Source organism: Fonsecaea erecta (assembly GCF_001651985.1).
Source record: "Fonsecaea erecta strain CBS 125763 chromosome Unknown Scaff10, whole genome shotgun sequence".
NCBI lineage: Eukaryota > Fungi > Ascomycota > Eurotiomycetes > Chaetothyriales > Herpotrichiellaceae > Fonsecaea > Fonsecaea erecta.
The window spans coordinates 1,280,327-1,299,964 of NW_017387253.1; the positions used below are offsets into that span (position 1 = coordinate 1,280,327).

At 53.5% G+C, this 19,638-nt stretch overlaps 6 protein-coding genes across 6 annotated transcripts; 4 read left to right on the forward strand and 2 right to left on the reverse strand.

Moving 5' to 3' along the window:
* Window positions 1-302: 302 nt before the first annotated feature.
* Window positions 303-2,712, forward strand: AYL99_10168 (hypothetical protein; the record flags this gene model as incomplete). The annotated part of the gene is made up of 5 exons (XM_018841674.1): window positions 303-367; window positions 541-1,318; window positions 1,388-1,647; window positions 1,728-2,260; window positions 2,357-2,712. The coding sequence occupies 5 exons, from the start codon at window positions 303-305 to the stop codon at window positions 2,710-2,712; spliced, it is 1,992 nt and encodes a 663-aa protein (XP_018689383.1).
* Window positions 2,713-5,205: 2,493 nt separating this feature from the next.
* AYL99_10169 (hypothetical protein) lies at window positions 5,206-5,826 on the forward strand (the record flags this gene model as incomplete). Its single annotated transcript, XM_018841675.1, has 1 exon — window positions 5,206-5,826. One exon carries the CDS (start codon window positions 5,206-5,208, stop codon window positions 5,824-5,826), a length of 621 nt encoding a protein of 206 aa, XP_018689384.1.
* A 2,170-nt stretch (window positions 5,827-7,996) lies between these two features.
* AYL99_10170 (hypothetical protein) lies at window positions 7,997-10,334 on the forward strand (the record flags this gene model as incomplete). Its single annotated transcript, XM_018841676.1, has 2 exons — window positions 7,997-8,458; window positions 8,511-10,334. The coding sequence occupies 2 exons, from the start codon at window positions 7,997-7,999 to the stop codon at window positions 10,332-10,334; spliced, it is 2,286 nt and encodes a 761-aa protein (XP_018689385.1).
* An 810-nt stretch (window positions 10,335-11,144) lies between these two features.
* AYL99_10171 (hypothetical protein) lies at window positions 11,145-12,143 on the reverse strand (the record flags this gene model as incomplete). The annotated part of the gene is made up of 2 exons (XM_018841677.1): window positions 11,145-11,543; window positions 11,586-12,143. 2 exons carry the CDS (start codon window positions 12,141-12,143, stop codon window positions 11,145-11,147), a joined length of 957 nt encoding a protein of 318 aa, XP_018689386.1.
* A 760-nt stretch (window positions 12,144-12,903) lies between these two features.
* On the reverse strand, window positions 12,904-14,630 carry AYL99_10172 (hypothetical protein; the record flags this gene model as incomplete). The annotated part of the gene is made up of 2 exons (XM_018841678.1): window positions 12,904-12,910; window positions 12,967-14,630. The coding sequence occupies 2 exons, from the start codon at window positions 14,628-14,630 to the stop codon at window positions 12,904-12,906; spliced, it is 1,671 nt and encodes a 556-aa protein (XP_018689387.1).
* Window positions 14,631-16,268: 1,638 nt separating this feature from the next.
* AYL99_10173 (hypothetical protein) lies at window positions 16,269-18,227 on the forward strand (the record flags this gene model as incomplete). The annotated part of the gene is made up of 6 exons (XM_018841679.1): window positions 16,269-16,458; window positions 16,515-16,714; window positions 16,771-16,794; window positions 16,855-17,008; window positions 17,059-17,217; window positions 17,275-18,227. 6 exons carry the CDS (start codon window positions 16,269-16,271, stop codon window positions 18,225-18,227), a joined length of 1,680 nt encoding a protein of 559 aa, XP_018689388.1.
* Between the last annotated feature and the right edge of the window lie 1,411 nt (window positions 18,228-19,638).

Consider the following 19,638-nt stretch of genomic DNA (forward strand, 5'->3'; position numbering starts at 1 on the left):
CATAGGATATACACGCACAAGATAAGGCAAGCAACACCATAATCATAGTTCCGCTTCGAGAAGGTGACGGCTTAATCCGTCCATTCAGCCCGGTCTATGTTGGCGCCAATACCCTGCACATTGATAACGAAATACCCGAATGCACCGGCATGGTCTAGGACCGGCATGGTTAAGGACCGGAATAGGGTCATGCACCACGTAGTACATCTCGCAAACTCCTAAGATTTTCCAATTTCTCGCAACGAGGCTCGAGACGCAGGTCAGAGGTCAGACTGAGGATTCGCCAAAAGGAAAAAAACACCATGGCTTCCAGTGGTGGCCCTATCTCCCAGCAGGCTATTCCACGTCTTCGTGTAACTACAGGCTGGTACGTTATATTATGTGATACAATGTGACTTTACTTCCCCCAAAGCCCGATCCATCACCTGCAACTAATTGGTTCATGGTTGCAAGGATGTCACGATGATGACCCATCCATCCATCCATCACGTTTTGCTGATCCCAGAGATGACGGTTGAAAATATGCAGCCGTACATGCAGGGCCCGGCATGTCAAGTGCGACGAACGCAAGCCCGTCTGCGGCAATTGCACCAAGAAGAACAGACCGTGCATGTATGAAGCCAGCAGGCCGCCGTCTGATCGAAACCATCGCCGCCCTAGTTTTGACACCAAAGTCGACGATCACACTCGAGGCAAGCAGCCCAGGGGGCCGAGTACTATTACTACTAGTACCACTACTGGTACCAACACCGCGGTCAACTCCAAAACGACGTCCCCGTTCCTGGAGGCCCTGACCAGTGACAAGAACCAGCTCGTTGACACCCCTGCGTCGTTTGGGCCTGTTCTGGCCCAGTATCTCAATGACCAGTCGTCCTCGTGCGACGTGTTCCGCGTGCCTGGTCACAGCTTTGACAAAGACCACCTTCACCAGCACGACGGAGATGAGCCGGGACAAGAAGTCACGGACCCAACAAGTCCAGCCTACTCAAAGGCCGGCAGCAGCACCCAACCCGGGCTGTTCTCAGGCAGAGCGTCGCCTCAACATTCACCTCAGGCTGCTACGCGTTTGCACACCTCAGACTCGGTCCGCCCAAATGGACACCTCGCCAGCATCCTTGGGTCTCCGAGCGGATTCTTTTCAAGATATGATGATGGGCTGGATGGTCGTAGACAGGACATTATCTCAGCCAGCTACTCCACCAGAAATTCATTCAAGAACTCGCCGCCCCGCGTGGAGCTAGGATCGAACAGCCCGCTATATTTGACCCCGCTGGAGTTATTCATCCTCCGAAACTTCGTGGAGCGAGTTGCACGATGGGTATGTCAGCGCGTAGTGTTAGATTGTGTCATGATACAGATGAGCTCACACACTCTCTTTCTCAATCAGATCGAAGCATTTTCTGAGGAAAATCCCTATTCCACCACGGTGCCTATATTGGCACTCGAGTGTCCGGCAGTTTTATTCTCGTGTCTTGCCATTTCGGCGAAGCAGTTGGCCTTGACGAGGACGGGGGCCGAGCCACAGATCACAGAGGACGTCGCGGTCGAATATTACCAGAAAGCGCTGAAGGCGTTCAGTACGCTCTTAATGGAGCCCGACTCGGCACACAGCGATAAAATCCTGGCGTCCAGCATCATGCTCTCAAGGTATGCTTTACCTTTTCTCTTCACCTTCTTGATGGTGAAAGGCACACCGACGATATGCTGACCTGCGTTCTTTGGCACAGCTATGAAATGCTGGACGTGGTCGGAGAAAATTTTGGCTCGCACCTCCGAGGCATTGCCTCCCTCCTGCAGCTGTGGCAAGTCAACGGAGATTCATCCGGCATCAAAGGCGTTGTCTACTGGACATGGTATCGATCAGACACATGGGCCGCTTTGCACGCCGGGCGGCGCATGTTCTTGGACGAACACTACTGGGAGCCTCGTGCGGTGGACTCTTTCGACGACTTGTCCCACGAGGAGATCGCCAACCGCGCCATGTTCCTGCTCGGACAGTGCATCAGCTTATGCAATGACCAACAGGACCGAGAGAGTGCGGAGACGGCGGCAGAGGAGCTGAACAAACAACAAAGAATGAGGGACAAGCTTCGAAATGACATCGAGCAGTGGAAACGGATGCTTCCCCCGTCAATGACACGATTCTTTGTGAGCCAGCCGCCGCCGCCGCCTCAGGAAGAGCATCAGCAGCAAGAGGAAAGCACATCGTATCAGCACTCGCGGAACATATCATCCATATGGTACGTGTTTCCGCACTGCGGTAAGTGCCTTACCTCCCTCCCTCCCCTCCGTGCAGGTTTGAACCACCAACACCACCACCATCCATTTCCAGTAACATCGGGCTGACGAAGGCCAGCAGCGGTCGGAATCCAAATGTACCACGCATGTCAAATATTACTCGCGCTCAGCGGCCTCCCATCTTCATCCCTGCGACAGGGGCGGGGAATCTTTACGTCGACCGCCGAGTCGCTGTCGGTGCGACGGCTGATCAATCGGTCGCGTGAACAGATCCTGCTCATCGCCAGCTCGGGCATGACCGACCCTTTCAGCTTCATCTCCACGCAGTGTTTGTACATTGCGGGGCTGGTTACCGAGGGCGTCCAGGAGCGGCGGCGCACGCTCGAGCTGATCGAGGAGTGTCAGAGACAGTCGGGTCGGCGCACGGTGTGCATTGCCGACGAGCTTCGGACGGCGTGGGCGGAGGAGTGGTAGCATTCCCTATCCAGCCCTTCGTCCAGTCTAGGAAAGCTATAGCTTGACGCACGTGTTTGTACAGTCTGTGCGTCCGAATAGTTCTGAGCCGATTTAAAGACGGTTATACATGTTGGCATCTTTCAAGGGCGTCCTTGGTTCGGCTCCGGTCATTGGGTCAGATCGGTAAGGCCACTATCGCTCCTTTCTCACGCCCGACGCTGCCAACACGTTCTTCATCCCAAGCCAGCATACTCATTGCCATGACTCGAGCTCTCTGAAGCACATTTCTATTTCTCGAACGGGGCAATCACACCATATACCCTCCTCCATGGTTGGACCATGTTGAGCCGTAGCCGTGGCATCTTGAACACTATTCGGCAAGCCCGGAGGCCTGTCGAGAGTAGCCGGACCGCACTTTGGCACGCATATTCCCGGATTTGATTGTTTTCAATCAACCATTTTGCCGAGTCTGACGCTGCGAAGAAGATTGATGAAGTCTTATGCGGACACATAAAGTATGGACGGCCGAACAGTGTTGTTGAATACTGGATCATTCACATTACTTCGAAATTGCAGTCCGCAGGACGATACTTTCTAGGAAGCCTATACTCCAGGTCAAAAATGTGGATGGCGAAGGTCCTCGTTGTTAGCTTTTCCTTTAATTGTGACGGGTCCTCGTCGTGAGCATATTCGGATGGGGGTTCTTTGCTCAACCTAAGCTATGGAACAATATGGCCGTCGCTTGTGTTGTCGCTTGTCTTGTGAGCGAGGCGTGCGTCGTCGAGTCATCTACCGGCTTTACTATAACGGCTCTGTGTCTGGAGCTGCCTGCCGCTGGTGCTGTCGTCGACATGCGCAGTCTAGGCTTGATTTCCAAGATTCTCTTTTCTAGCTTCAAGCAGAGGTAATCTTCTCATACTCTCATATCACGCCTACCTTAACATGCCCCACATGCGTTCCCTGCTTTGGTTAGTGCCACTCGCGGTGTCTTTACTAGCGTAAAGTGTATTCCGATCCCCGTTTTCACGAGGCTTGGCAATATAGGGATGAATATACAAGATGACAAGGCTGCAATCTACGCATAAGGGCAACCTTGACTGGACTTCGTCCGGTGCTCAGGCTACCGTGGACATGTTATACATATTATCCATTGCCACGACTATTTGATTGACACGCAATCTGTACTCCGCCCCTTGTGCGACATACCTAAAGATGCTGCGAGCGTGATCACCGTGGTGAGTCATGAGAAGGCACATTCCTGCGCACTGAAGCCACCCAATGTATTTGATGATCTTACCACAGCCGGGTACTATGGCACGGATTGCCACAGCAGAAAAGATGGGATTGCTCCCAGGTCACCCCAATCGGCAACCAGGCAGGTTGCAGGCTGTATAGCTCCAGGTTGCGTTTGAACCAGTGGCTACTCGTACTGTTCCCCGGTTGTTTGTCGAAACACCAGCTCGCCGCCAGGCTATACGGTAACAGTGTCTGCTTTCCTCAAATCCTCAAGGCAATGGCGTTCATCACCTCCAGAACGACAGAGAGCTTCAGCTCCTCGTAAAAAGCATGGGAGTGACTAATGGTGTAAAGACGAGAAACTCTCCACGAGTATTAGTTCTATTCCTACAGACTTCCAAATGACTACAATATTTGATTTCGTGCCTTTGCATGCATTGTGAGGAAGTGGCAGCTCCACTTCGAAAGCGTCGATGATTGCTCGTCGAAGCGATGGTTTTACCCGCTGATCTTGTCAAACAAATCGACGACATAAACTCAACTCACTTTGCACCTGGCCTTCATAGTGCTGCTGGGAACTTCGTATCAGTGCAGGACAGCAGTCATCTTCCAGCAACCGCGCTCCAGACTGCTGAGGTAGAAGGAAGAGTACATCACAGCAAAACCTGAGAAGAGCGTGAGGGCGAGTGTCGAAAGGTAGGTGTCAAGAAAGACCACGTCCGAGTATCCGGGTCCCGTCAGAAACCATGACGTGTACGAGGTAGAGCTTCATATTCAAAGACACAACCTCTTCTCGTAGGGCTTCTGGGATCCAAAACATCTTCTCTCAAGCGTTGTCATCTGCCATTACCTTCGTCTCTTCGACAGCGTTATATTCCGCGGGGGTGTGACAGTACCCTACCAGTCTGAGGTAGATATTTCAGTCGAAAGATTAGTGCCTGCTTTTCTGGTAGGTGTCGTCGGCGAGGCACGAGAAGATAGGACTGGATCCCGCCGCCTTGGCAAGTCCAGTCCTGGAGCAGAAGGTGAGCCGAGGGCAACTAAAGCAGCGAAGAAATCCGCCGCCCGGAGGAGCCACATCACACTTCGACAGCTATGTGTGACTAGCTCGACACTCGATGCTCCCGGCCACGCCAGCGTAACTCGAAACACTTTCTGTCTAGCCCGAGTTTTCTGTGGAGGTTGAGTGTTCCACACTCAAAGGTCTGGTGATGAAAATTGTCGACTCCCAGTGGACACGGCATTGCCATGGTTGCAAGCGGTGACGCGGCGAATATGGCTTCCCTTCGCGAGACTATCACACAACACGAAGCTGCCGGACACAACGCTGCCGCTGATGCAGGCTTTCTACCATATAACCCGCCACGGCAACTTACTGTCTATGATGTGGTGGCTGGAAGAGCTGGTCTGAATGGGTTTTTGACTCAAGAACAGAAGCAATCAGAAAATGTTTTGCCTATCGCGCCAGAGGAAGTCCTTCTGCGCAGATCCACCATCGCAGAGCATGTGATAAAAGAATCATACGATGCAGCAGGACACCTGTCTGATGCCGAAAAACTGCCAGAGTCTGAACTTCTGAAAGCAGTGCATTCATACGCCTCGGATTTCTACAGCCGCGCCGTGCCAGAGCAAGGAACGTTTGACTTTAGGAGCTTTGATGAGACGGCTCTGATAGCCTTCGGGATTCTACTTGAGGAAGCAGTCAAGTCGGCCTTAGGACGGGATGGGGATATGGTCTTCGTGGAGCCCGAGGGACTAGAGCATGGGCTCGACGAAACAAATTTGACCAGATACCAGGTCAAGGGTCGGGTCAAGCCAGCACAGACCTCCAAAATTGATTCTTCCGAAGACAGTCTCAATGAGGACGAATCGCCAGCCAAAAGACCGCGCCGTTGAAAAAGGAGCCATCGCCATCCATGAGCTTCATAGGTTTGAGTTTGGTCATGTGTCCGCCGGAGAGTAACAAACCATCTGGGATCAATTTTTTCAAAGACCGGTTCCGAAGGCAGAAACGGGTTAGATGGTGCTTGTGGAATGGCCTAGATCGACGATAATGCTTGAGGGGATGAAGCTTTTTTGCATCTAGCTCGTCGCAGTCGCAGCCAGGCCCGATAAGTTAGGGTTGCCTGCTTGAGCGAGACTGGCATCTTGCACAAGCTGTTTGGATGGAAAGGGTATGGGCTCTAGGTTGTGACCTGAGGCTATCAGTCAGGTTCTGGAAGGTGTAACAAACAGGAAGGTCCCTCGAAGGCAATTTTTCGGTCTTGAATCAACATGCTCGGCATATTTGGGGGCGTTCAGGTGGCTGGTGGATGATACCCCAGGTGTGAGCTACTGCAGGGTTTGAAGGGTTCCCTGGACAGGTTACCCTTTGTCAGGGTAGCTAGGCTGTGTGTGACGCCATCTTGCTTATTGGATAGCCGGTTGTGTCTTTGCATCGACGAGCTGGGTTTTCGGAGATGGGTGCGCTCCGAAAAGGTCCCTAAATGCGTGGTCCTGCCTAAACTATTAGGGCTCACTAGGCCCTTCCGGCCCTTAAAGCATTAGGTGGCCTGTGGGCTGTCCGTGGGTAGCCAGTAGTTGCCTTTCTCTCTAACCGGTGGGACGCCAACTCCACCACAAAGCCCCTCAATCCCTCCCCAGTCGCCAGTAGTGATTCTGTGTCCCTTCCTTCTCCCTAACATACCCCTGCCCCCTGCTCGCCGGTAAAAAAGCTTGATGCGCTGAACAGGGCTGGACACAGCCCCTCCAACACTTCCCCCCTGGAGCGTGGCCCGGATCAACACCCACCGCAGCTGCGATGTTCTCCCCCACCTCCACCGTCTTCTTTCTTGCTCACAAGTACGAGTGCTGAAAATATACGAGGGGTCACCAATGTCTGCGGGATTCTTGTCTAGTTGAGCACAGCCACCTTCCTGTTCCTCACTCTGCGACTCAAACACGAACAAAGGGGCAAAACTGAGTCAAGTTGAAGTGGGACAAGACCAGTGCGTTGCGAATATCTGATGACGACGACGATAAGCTGGGGACGAACAAAGTTGACCTGGAATCTGCCGGTTGATTGATTTGATGGTGCTGCGAACCACTACCACTCAATACTCGCAGCAATCTGCAGTCTGACATGCAACCCACACAGAGAAACTCAGTCCACAACACGAACTGCAATGCCAATAATGAGGCTCCTTACCACCCTTTCTAGGTCGAATTAGACCAGTCCAGCAGCAGCAGCCCAGCTGCAGACTGGAACGTCGCGCCCCCCGGTCGCCCTCCTCGCTCCGACCCCATCACGGCTCGACCAACAGCACCACCCTAATCCTCTTCCTGGTCCGCCCGACGCCCTCTGTTCCCCTTTCTCCCGCCGCCTCCCACTTCTTGTTGCGCGACTCGATCCCTTCTGTCATTTCCCTCTCGATCAGACCACAGGATCCTCGACCTGCCAAGCACCGAAGCTTGAATTCACAGACAAGCATCAATCCAACTACTCCATCTTCCCATCAACGTGGTACACTACACCGTTGACCGAAGCTTAGCCATTTACCTAAGTACTCGAAAACCCCATACACAGCAACTGCGCATGGTCAAGAGACACCCTTACACCATCACACCGCGCCCTCCCTCCCTCTCCATACAGATCCCCCGACCTACGGAGCCAAACCCGTGGCCGTGCCCGTCGAAAATCTCGAGATTTCCCTCCTACCTACCTTCAGGCCGAACGCGAGGTCGAGGATTCACACAAGAGTGCCTAGAGAGATACCTGCCTCGAGGCTTCGCTATGCGCCGCTGAGTCGGAAAATACACGACTTCGCCGGCTGCGGAACAGTCGGTGCAGCGGCCCCCGAGTCGTCGCGCAGGCACTGGCCTAATTGATGACGAAGCTGACTGTCGCGCCCCCAGTCGCAGCCCTCATTAGTAAATGCACATACTGAGCCACACTACCGGTACGAGACGATTTCGAGATTCTACCCCTCGGCTTCGAGAATATACCTCCCTTGCGCCGAAAATCCTGCCAACGATGCTCTGGTCGTTGTCGCTGTTATAGCAGTGAATGGCTCTGGTCCTGTCGGCGATGCCTCTCGAGTCGCCGCTCGCGAATCCAAACCCGCCAGTGGCCCGACCTCGCTCCATACTCTCCTACATATCCAACCCTTTGGGGAAGCATGCGCGGAACCTGTTTGAGATCGCCATTGAGCCCGAAGACCCCTTCCGCGTGTATTCGCAGGGTCAGGTTGTCAGGGGCAATGTGGTTCTCACCGTCTTGAAGGGATTCGATATTACGCACCTGGTTGTGGCTCTATATGGATATGCGAAAGTTTATAAGCACCAAATACCTCCCGGCGAAGGGCTTCCAGCGCCTGAGGGCCTGGTAAATGGCAAGGGTTCGAGAGGGGTTCAATATCATGGCAACGGTCTGACGTCGTTATTCCAGCATGAGCAGGTTCTTTGTGGGAATGGCTTTCTCAAGAAACAGGTCTACAAGTTCGCGTTTGAGATACCTTTTCCTTCGAGAGGCCTCCCCAGCACGATTGATGTACGTCGGTTGCTTCAAGATTCCCTTGCCGTGATACTAACGGTGTTGACAGTTCGAGCGAGGAACGATCTCCTATTTGATTACTGCCACTCTCACCCGCCCAACAACAATAAGCCCGGTGACCAGTCGAAGCACCAAAATTAAATTCCAAGACGCGGTCGATATCGAGAATATGTACACACCGAAGTCGCGAGTAATCACCTTGGAGCCTGTCTCCAAGCGCGGCAAGGTGAAAGTCGTCAAACCAGCGTCGTCCTTGACCACCCAGACGACATCAAGTCCCGGTGCTGGTCGCCTCAGCCGCAATAATACGCAAAACAGCACCACCAGCCGAAGCACTCATTCTATAAGCAACCCCCCGCTGAGCCCCGCGCTGAGCGAAGATACAGTACAGACCAACGCTACGCCGGCCAGTAGCCCCAGCTTCCAGATCGCCGACGACGTATCACCTCCGCAAAATCCAAGTCCGCAGAATAGTGATGCACGAAGTAATACGACGTCTTCTTCTGCCAATACCATTACCGCCACCGCCGAGCTGCCCCGGCACGGCGCATTACCAGGAGATACCATCCCAATCCGGGTGTCGATATCACACACCAAGGCAGATGTGCGAGGGATGGTGATTGCGACGTTATACCGGCAGTGCAGAATTGACATGCACCCTCCGCTACCCCTCCCGAATAGGTCCGGAAAGGACAAGAAGATGGAATACGAAGACGTATATCCGAAGTCCCGGACCGGTCTTGGAGGATTGTACTTTTCAGCTGCTTCACCCAACAGTGTTTTCCGAAAGGACCTGGCCCAAACGTCCACCATGATGATCGTCAACCCGACAACAATGACTGCGGACATAACGACCTCAATCAAAGTTCCCGATAATGCGTTTCCAACCATCACGAATGTCCCGGGCGATATGATTTCCTTCACTTACCACGTCGAAGTGGTGGTCGATCTATTTGGAAAGCTCGGCGAGACTCGCTTGTGGCCACGACTCACTTCCAGCGAGCCGACATTTTCTCAGAGTTCTGATCCTGGTAATCAAATCACTTCAGAATGGGCTCTCCATATATTGGACACAGCCCCACTACGCCGGACCAAAAGTGTCGTCGCGTTCGAAATGTCGCTTGTGGTTGGAACCCAGGACAGCAGTCGGAAAAGGAGACAGAACAAGCAAGCGGAGCATCAACATCCTGGAGAAACGACTCAAGAAGCGGATCAAGGCTGGCAGGACTGGCAATATTATAATGAGGCCTACGACGGACAGTATTATGACGAAGCGGGGTATCCTTATTACGATGGTTATGGATATGACTATGGTTATGATCAGAACTCCCAACCAAACTATCCTACTCCAGCACCCGAGATGATACCTCCCCCTGCGCCGGAAGAAGTGGTGGATGAGAAAACACGGTTACGGAGACAAGAACAACTGTTGTTCCCAAGCGCACCCCCGCAGGAAGGGGAAAGCTCCAATAACCCTGTGCCGTATGCACCAACTGCCCCGGATTTGTCATCTGCTCCTTCACCGCATACGATTGAGGACCAGAACGACGGCAGTATGACACCCTCCACACTGCACGCTGCTAGTTCAGTCGCCTCAGCAAGGTCTGGGGACACCATCCGACCCTACTCAACATCTCCACCTCCCCCCGGTCCTTCCTCGAGTAATGGGGGACATGCCGATGACAAGCAGGAGTTGGAACGACGTCGACTTCTAGCACAGACGAGTGAGCCGCCATTGGAGCATGAGTCGCACACTCTAGAAACCGCCGGCCCCTTTCTAACACCTACGGCGCCCCTGATGGACGACGAGTACAATGTACAAATACTGAATCATGATCCAAGAGGCCCCGATTTACCGCAATACGAGCGTTGATTCTGGGCTCGCTCTTTCTTGAATGACTTTTTGGATGGTTTCATTGGTCAAAGCGACGGCGTTGGAGGATGATTTGGGTTGAGATTTGAGTGTGGATATGACATAAGGGAAAGAATGCCTTGTCACCTGATCTCGAGCATTTGAAAAGGATGATCTGCATGAAAAACAATTATACGGGAGGGATTTTGTTGTGGCTCTTTTGGCTGAACAGTAGCCCGTCATGTCTTTGCAAGTGAGCGCCGTCCACGGGACATCAGCCAAGTAGAAAAGATCGACAGCTCGATCGATTGAAAAGACCTGTCATTATCCAGATTCCCCTGTCCGTAGGTCTAACAAGCGCAGGTCTACAAGGACTTCATGTTCGTGCCATTGGAGTTCAGCCTTCGTCGTCTCATCAAGGGCTGTGTATCACTCTAACGGAGGATGATAGGCGGCCAGCATTGGGCAGCGATCCTCCCCCTTGAGTGTTGATATCCGCCCCCTCATTGAGCAACATCTGCACCAACTTCTCATCGCCATGCATCGATGCAACTTGTAGGGCATTACTATGGTATCCTCCTCGAGCGTTGACATCCGCTCCCCTATCTAGCAGCATCTGCACTACCTTCTCATGACCCTCGGATGATGTGGCTTGGATGTTTCCCAGCCCGCTACCTGCGCTTCCTTATTGTGTCCGAGTTTCGGTGTCTTCCTGATTTGTTCGTTGGCAGCGTTGGTAGGGAGGTATCCCAGGAGGGTGTTACTGTGGGATGATAACCAGAGCAGCATTCAAGACTTGTGGCTATTAACCATGTCAAATAGGCAAATCTCTCAATGTCGGACGCCCAAGAACTTCACTAGCCGATACAAGCCCTGCAAATCGCCTCCAATGGTCTCTGCTCGATCCTCATCAACCCAACCATCAGTCGAGCTGCCGCCGAAATCGACAAGCCACGCACAGGCTGCTTCGTCGATCAGAACATTTTCCCGTTTCACATCTCCCCAGACAATACCACTTTGATGCAGTTGCGTGATAGATTGCTCGATCTGACGTTTCCACTTTCGACGTTGGGCCGAGGAAACACCATCGACGTCGAACTCATGTAGATTCATGCCGTCGACGAATTCTTCAAGCATTCCGATGACTTGACCTGCCGATGTCCGGAGACCAGGAAACCGCGGAATATGGGGTCGATGGGGGTGATCTGGCTCCCATTTCTCGGATATTTGCTGAAGGGATGTTTATCTCTCGTTTGAGCTGGTCTTCGTTACCGCGAGTTGCTGCTTTGAAGACACGAACTTCACCATGTTTGGTGACCTTGAGGACCTTCCCCATAAATACTGCAGATCCTGGATGAACTCGATGTCAGCCGAAGGATTAGTGGAGGCTGGGAAAGATCGGGGCACCGAGTCCAGTGCCAAGCGAACAGGTTCGTACATGCCAGCGACTTCGGAGATGTCGTCTATTTCGACGGCGTGAAGCCTTCCTTGTACGGTGCGGAGTTGCAGACAGAAAGTCGTTGGGTGCAGAAAGTCCTCCAGGGACTGTTGCTTGCCGTTCGGGTTCGAGGTTGATGCGGCAAGCGCATACATCGTATGCTTGCAGGCCGAGGTCGCGATTTCTCTAACGTCCTCCAGGCATCGGTCAAACATCCTTTCATCGGGATCATTCTCGGCTTCCTCGATCCTCTCAAAAAAGTCTGACACAACATCGCCATCTTCTCGGGTCTCGGGCTTCGTCACGACGAGGATAAATCGATGGTGATCATAACAAAGGACTATTCGATAATCGTCTGGTCCGGTAAAAGACCTCGCCTGCTTCAAATCCATCGGGTTCGACTTCTACAAGGCCCTTATCTGGGGACTGAAGAAGACTCGCTGCGAAACTGCATCAAACTGTGTCAAACAGGGTTAGTAAAAATACATCAAATCTATTCTCAGGCGTAAGAGTAAACGTATTGGTACCCGTGATTCTGTTAATGTACCGAATGTTCGTGGACCCCACGGCGCTAAATAAAGTCCGCTAAGATACTAGCGTCTAGCAATTTGTATAGAAAGCATAATTAGTCGCCAGCGCTAGAAGCCGCTAAAAGCACCTTATTTCTTTCACACAAGCGAGATGACTATATTACGCTACACGAATATGGCGACGACGAGTAAACTCGACTATCTCTGGCCTCTGTATCTTGCTCCCACGGCGCGAGGCGATGGCACAGGAGGATCGCGATAGAGAGGTGGCGCAAGAACAGGAGGAACAAATGGCTCAGAATGTGGCGGCGGAGGATTTGATAGCTTCAGTGATAGAATAGGATTCTCTTGAGCAGCCATTTACTATAAGGGCTACAGCCAATCCTACTGATAGTCTAAGTCTATCTACGTCGCAACTAGATTATCTGCCACAAATGCCGACTTAGCTGCCAGCTAGTGGCGGGGGGTGTTTGGCCGGTTGGAAGAGATTGCGAAACAATGGTCTTTGAGGACTATAGAAACGTCTGCGCCGGCGATCTGTAACGGGGGAGCTTAAGAGTGAGGATTACACCTTTCGCCAGTCACTTCGTGTCCTACGCGACTGTTCGATTCAGCAATCTCATTAATGACTAATGACTAAGTCGCTGCCTTCACTGCTACCTTTCCTAGACGCTCCACCACTGACTTCATAAATGGTCCTGTACCCCAATTGCCCACATTATTGAGCTTGACCACGAAGTCCTCCCCTCGCTCTAGCACCAATGCATTATAGCTGTCCAAAAGCTTCGATTCGAACTTGCGCACACCGTCGTCATAGACGGTCCAGTGATACCAGAGCTCATGGATGGGGCCTTGGGTGGTGATGGAGAAGAAGAGCGGCGGATCGGTCTTCGAGGATGTGGGCGGGGCACCAGATCTTATTGTTCCGCTGTTGACCAGGCTATCCAGATCAAGCTGTATCTTGAGCGCGCAAGCCCCGGAAACCGCAGCTTGGTTCTCTGCTTCGAAGATTTGTTTACCGGTCGAGTAAGCCTTGCCCTCAACAACGGCAAACGGGAAGGCGAGATCTAAAGCGTGTGGAGCCGGTACTAAGAGCAGCATTGGTTCAAGCGGCCCCTCTGGCTCGTGCTGCACCATTTCATTCTGGAGCCAGTCGATGAATGCCGTGGCCTTGGCCTTGTTGAGGTTTTGCGCCGAGAGCGCCGAGACGAGAGCCGTGAGATCTGTGCCTATTGAGAGGTCTGGGCGGGGATTTTTGATCGGGTAGCGATGTCCGTCTTTCTTCGGAACAGATGGGGCTGGGGAGGGTGAATTGTTGGCTGACGGAGTGGCGTGTGCGTTGGTCTGAAAGGATTCGGGAGACATATACTCGCCAGCGGACTGCTGCTGGCGCTTTCGCGGCCGAGCTGAGATACCGTCAACCTCTAGTTGCTGGACACCGGCCATGAAGCTCGAACTAAAATGCAACTGCTGCTGGACTGTTGGCTTAAGCTCCTCTCGCCACTCGGCCTTTTCATGGAGACAGAGGTTCTTGAGACCCAGAGCCTTAAGGGCAGTATAGAGTGGATTTATAAAGTCATTCTCGCCAGACTGAGCCCTGACATTTTTGAGGCAGTCATCACTGAGTTCTTGGGCTACGACGCGGAGTTCAGCTCTGCGCTGCTTGGAGATTTTGGCGTTGACAATGCGGTGGGCCGCGGCTTCGATGTAGTCAGGCGGCTCTGCGTGGATGTGAATCTGGACAGCTTCAAGATGTTTGTGGCGGTAGAAGGCGTTGGTGTTATAAGAGCGCTGGGATCGGAATGTGTCCGCTTCCGATTGGACTATGGAGCGCCCTGACGAGGTCCGTTTGAGAACTGGAGCATTGTCGGCTGCGGGGTTCATTTCCCCGTTGAATATTCGCAAGTTGTTCTCAGAGAGCTGGTCCTTTGAGGGGGGAAGTCTTGGAGACTGTATTGAAGCCTGTACGCCTTCTCGCTTACCAGCTTCCGCGCCAGGTTCAGAGCCTTTTTGCAAGTCCTGGTCAGAGTGCTCGAGGCGGGGAGGAGTACTTCTCCTCAGCTGTTTTGCGAGGTGCTCGTGTCGGGACTCGTCTACTTCGAGAGAGAGCAACTGACGGCTTTCCTGTATTCTTCGGCTCTTTCTCCGGTGAGCAGTGGCGTTTTCTTCCTCGCCCTGGTCTCGGGCTGGATAATGCCGTTTACCTGCGGCCATTCGGTTGGGTTGAATTCCAGATGATGGAAGGTGTTTCCTACGACTTGAACGATCAAGCTTGACCTGCTGGCGGCCGGCTTTGTCGTGATATTTTTGCGCTCCGCCTGTGTCCTGTTTTGCAACACTGGGTGCCATATCCATTGGTATGAATGGAATGGAGGACAAGTCCATCATGTATAGCACAGGCAGAAAACTGAAACTGAATAAGCGTGGTCACAGGCTGCTCTTGGAAGCTGCGAAGAACCAACGATCCGCTTTCAGCCGCCGAGACGCGACACGTTGAAACTCACGATCACCTATTAAAAGCTTGGCGGCCAGGAAGCAGCCAATCATGAATTGATCGCCACACACTCGCCCTGTCAGCCAGGCAGAGCCACGTTCAGATCTAACAAGTGGTAGGCAAAGGACCTTTTGTAGCGCCACTTGCCATGGCTGGCATCAGATGATGGAGCAATACGGACAGTCTCAAGCGCCCTCACGATCTGGAGAGATACGCGACGTGGGACCTCCTCATTGGCGGGAGCAACGGACATGAAGGGCAGGTTCTGTGAGACAGCCTAGTTATGAACACCTTTGTGGCAGTGATGCAACGCCGACAGCTCTGCTACAAGTGACCACAAACTGGTGATTCCCCAGCAAGAGGCGGAAGAGATCATGGACTATTGCTTCAATTGCGAGTGTGGTTTTTCCCAGTGAGATGGCCTTACGCCAACAACACCTCGGCGATTCGCCAGCTCAAGCTCCAGGCTTCAATTGTGACGATTGCGACCGGAGCTTTGGGAGCGAAGAAGACCTCCAACAACACCGGTCATATTCTAAAGTTCACAGTCAACAGTGGGTCAACAGCCTTTATATCATCCTATCGCAGTCCAAAATTTCCTTCTCTGCGTGCCAACCTCGAGGCATGCCTAGTTAATAAGCAGCCAAGGCCCGCCGGTCTCCTGTCCAGCGCCATCCGCCACCGTCGTCACCGTGCAAAGACAATACAGTCGTCTTGGAGTGGCACGATGGTGAGGCAAGCGTTGAGCTCCCATGCTGGGCCACAAATGCGGTGGCATGTCCTTATCAGAAGACCTTCTTGGCATACGTCTGGGCATTCGCCCGGTCAATCCTATCCAAGAACCTTCTTTCGGCGATCGACAGCGAGATAGAGGATCTCTACGGTTCTGGCAATAGAACAACAGCGAGTTTTGCTGGCATCTATCGATCGCTACATCCCCGACAGGAGCAGGCAGATGTCATAGCTCGCGAAACAGCCAATCTGCGTGTGTTACCCCGGCCGTCTATTCGGACGGTGGGCGCAGGGGTGACGGTCCGCTGTCGGGCTCGGCGTTGATTGGTTCAACCTGCTTCAACGACATTCCCTTATCTCGAATCGCAGAGCAGCCACACCTCTGAATAGGCGATTCCAAGCACGCCTTGCGTGGTGGTCGGTGCGCCACCGCGGCCAGAGCGCGAGCTTTACGGGCCTGCGAGCTCGAATGATGCAGCATCCCCGCCTTTTTCTCTGCAGTGCGCAGCCTTGGCTGGTGCCCGTCTCGCATCACGCAACCCTGTCATCGCGTGGCATGGCAGCAGACAAGTGGACGACGGTGTCGTACAGACAAGCGATCAAGATAAGCATCCAATGAATCAACAAGCTTGCTTGGGTCGGCTTGACCTTCTTGACTCTGCAAACCCCCCGGCCCTCGCAGAGATAAAGCTGGGAATCTCTTCCGCCCTCTACCGTTTGTTGACAGGAACTCTCAATCACCCACATTCACATCGCTCGTTATGGCCAGCAACACCTACTCAGAGAAGATTCCAGGGGAGACAAAAGCGCCGCCCAAGGTCGCCCACGACTCCGACGACGGCGTCTTTCATGGTGCCAAAGATGGCCACCATGATGTCGAAGAGGGAACTCATCACCAAGCGAAGCTCAGCCGTGGCTTGCAGGGTCGACATATGCAGATGATTGCAATCGGTGGGTTGCTTTGTTTCTTGAGTCTCTTCCGTCGGTGCTGATAGTTGATCACGTAGGAGGGTCCATTGGTGCTGGTCTCTTCGTCGGCTCCGGCTCTGCGTTGCAATCTGGTGGTCCAGCGTCCTTGGTTATCGGATTCATCATCATCGGTATCATGTTGCTTTGCACGGTGCAAGCTCTCGGTGAACTAGCGGTCTTGTACCCGGTCAATGGAGCCTTTTACGTGTACGGGGTGCGATTTATCGACCCTGCCTGGGTTCGTGACCTCTTTGATGTCCGTCTCACGATATTCTGCTGACTTCCTGTGGACAGGGTTTTGCGATGGGATGGCAATACGTAAGCATCCTCGAGACTCTGTGCTAATGTTTGAATATCTTCCGGCTAATCGATGGACAGGCTATTGGCTGGCTGGTCACGCTACCGTTCGAGATCACTGCTGCAGGCATCACCATCGACTACTGGCACCATTATAACATTGGCATTTGGATCGCCGTGTTTCTCACCACCCTGATCATCGTGCAATTCTTTGGTGTCAAGGGTTACGGAGAAGGTAAGGAGGGTGTGCGACCGGGTGAGAATGCACGGCTGACAAGAGACCAGTCGAATTTGTGCTTGGTGTCATCAAGATCATCGCTGTTCTCGGCTTCATCATCTTCGGCATCATCGTTGACTGCGGCGGTGTCCCGAGCGACGACCGCGGATACATCGGCTTCAGATATTGGAATGACGCCGAGCATGGCAACAAGGCTTTCCGCCACGGTAAGAAGAGTTTTGTTGGGGTTTATTATTCCACCATGATATTGATATCGTGTACAGGTTTCAAGGGTTTCTGCTCTGTCTTCGTCACTGCCGCCTTTGCCTTTGGAGGGACCGAACTTGTTGGTCTGGCGGCCGCCGAGGCTGCCAATCCCAGGAAATCCCTCCCCAAGGCCACCAAACAGGTCTTCTGGCGCATTGCCGGCTTCTACGTGGTCTCGCTGCTCATCATGGGAATCATCGTGCCCAATAGCTCTCCTGACCTCCTCAACTCGTCCGGTGCCAACACCAAAGCCTCCCCCTTCGTGCTTGCCATCAAGTACGCGGGCGTCAAGGGCCTGCCGTCGGTGTTCAACGCCGTCATCACCATCTCCGTCATGTCGGTCGCCAACTCGTGCACGTACGGCTCCACCCGCACCATGCAGGCCCTGGCTCAGGGCGGCATGGCGCCCAAGTTCCTGGCGTGGATCGACAAGAAAGGCCGTCCCGTGTGGCCGGTTGTCATCCAGATGGCATTTGGCTTGCTGGCGTTCATCAACGAGGCGGCCACCGGCGCGACGGTGTTCAACTGGCTGCTCGCGCTCACGGGCTTGTCGTCGTTCTTCGTGTGGGGCTCCATCTGCTACAGCCACATCCGGTTCCGCGCGGGCTGGAAGGCGGCCGGCCGCTCGCTGGACGACCTGCCGTTCCGGTCGCAGCTGGGCGTCTACGGGTCGTGGGTCGGGGTGTTTCTGGTGGTGCTGTGCATGGCCGCGACCTTCTACGTCGACCTGTTCCCACTCGGCGGCGACCCGGACCCCGAGGTGTTCTTCGAGGGCTACATCGCCCTCCCGATCGCCCTGGCGCTGTTCGCTTTCTGGAAGCTGTGGACCCGCGACTGGGGCCTCATGGTGAAAGTGCGCGACATGGACCTCGATTCTGGAAGGAGGGAGTTTGAGGACATCCCTGGCGACGATGACGAGCCGGAGAGGAAGATGAGCGTGGGTCGGAGGTTGAGCCGGGCGGTCTTCTAATCGTGGTCATCCTCGTACTGGCATGGCAGTATCGTGAGAATGCTGGGGGGAGAGACAGGAGGGATAATAATAGTCCCAACACCTCTGTTCTGTTCGTCCAGGTCCAGATCCAGATCCAGATATAATAGATATTCCATCCAGGGGCCCCACACAATTTACCAGCCGAATCGTCAAGTTTGTCACTCATGATGGGTGATGAATGTGGGTTGCATACACATGTATATCCTAGTTTCTTTCTTAGTTTCGCCTTTCTTTTCTTTTCGTCTCGTCTCTCCTCTCATTTCGTTGCCTGCTCGCTCCTCAGTGCGGCGCCCGCCGAACCGCCTGGCTGTACTCCCAGAACAGCCACGCCGCGTGCGCGATGCCGCAGCACAGCTGCTCGGGGATGACGCAGCCCTTTCGGAGGCTGCGGCGGAGGAGGGTGCGCATTTCTGGGTGAGGGCAGGGAGGAGGAGAGAAGTGGTTGTGGTTGTCGCCTTGGGAGCTTGGTCGGTATTATCGGTGTTGAGTGGTGTTAGTGGTGGTGGGTGTAGGTCAACCCAGGAAAAGAAAGATATAACGTATACGTATGTGTATATGTATATGTAGGTGGGTATATATGTGGATAAAATATATGAGATATAAGAATCTCGTTCGTTCGTGAATGTCTTTCCGGACTCAGGCTTTGTCTGCCACGTTGTTGCAAGTTGCTCAATTCCTTGGTATCCATTTTATCTTGCTTGAACCCTCTAATACGATGTGTGTAGCTCCCACTGATGAATGTGAGTTGAGGGTGTTCAGCCACACTCGTCCTACGCAATCCCCGTGTGGCCCTCGCGCGAGTCAGTTGGTGTCATTGGTCCGTTGTGCGTAGTATGGGCTGACAGCCGGGGAGTTTCCTCGTGTGTGGTTGTGTGTGTATGTCTGCGTGTGTCTGTGCCACATCTCAGCACGCGCCACATCTTGGAATTCTCGTTCACTCTCGTTCCTATTCGCTCACTTGAACGAAAACGTTCTCCCGAGCTGGGAATCTTGATGCGGTGATCTTCCGCCGTTCCCCCTCGGGTTCCCTCGCTTCGCTTGGTTGTCATTGGGTTACGCAGCACTGGCGACGCCACGCAATACAACGGGTCCTTCCTCGGAAGTCCATTGGGCACCACGACTTCTGTGGCTGGCTAGTGGGAGAAGAAGGAGGAACGGTGGAGAACGTGAGTGGCTGTGCACCGCCATGATTTTTCGAACTTGGGGCTTGGATTTCCCACCTTCCGTCTTGCGTGTCAGGACCTGCAGTAGTAGTACTAGTACTCGCCAGTCACTGATTGAGTTTATCGCCGGCGATGAAACGTAGACGAGAGCGACCTGGCCGTGCCACCCCGAGCTGGATATCGCACAGAGCCGAACGGGAGACACCGGTACGCGTGTTCCGCGACCT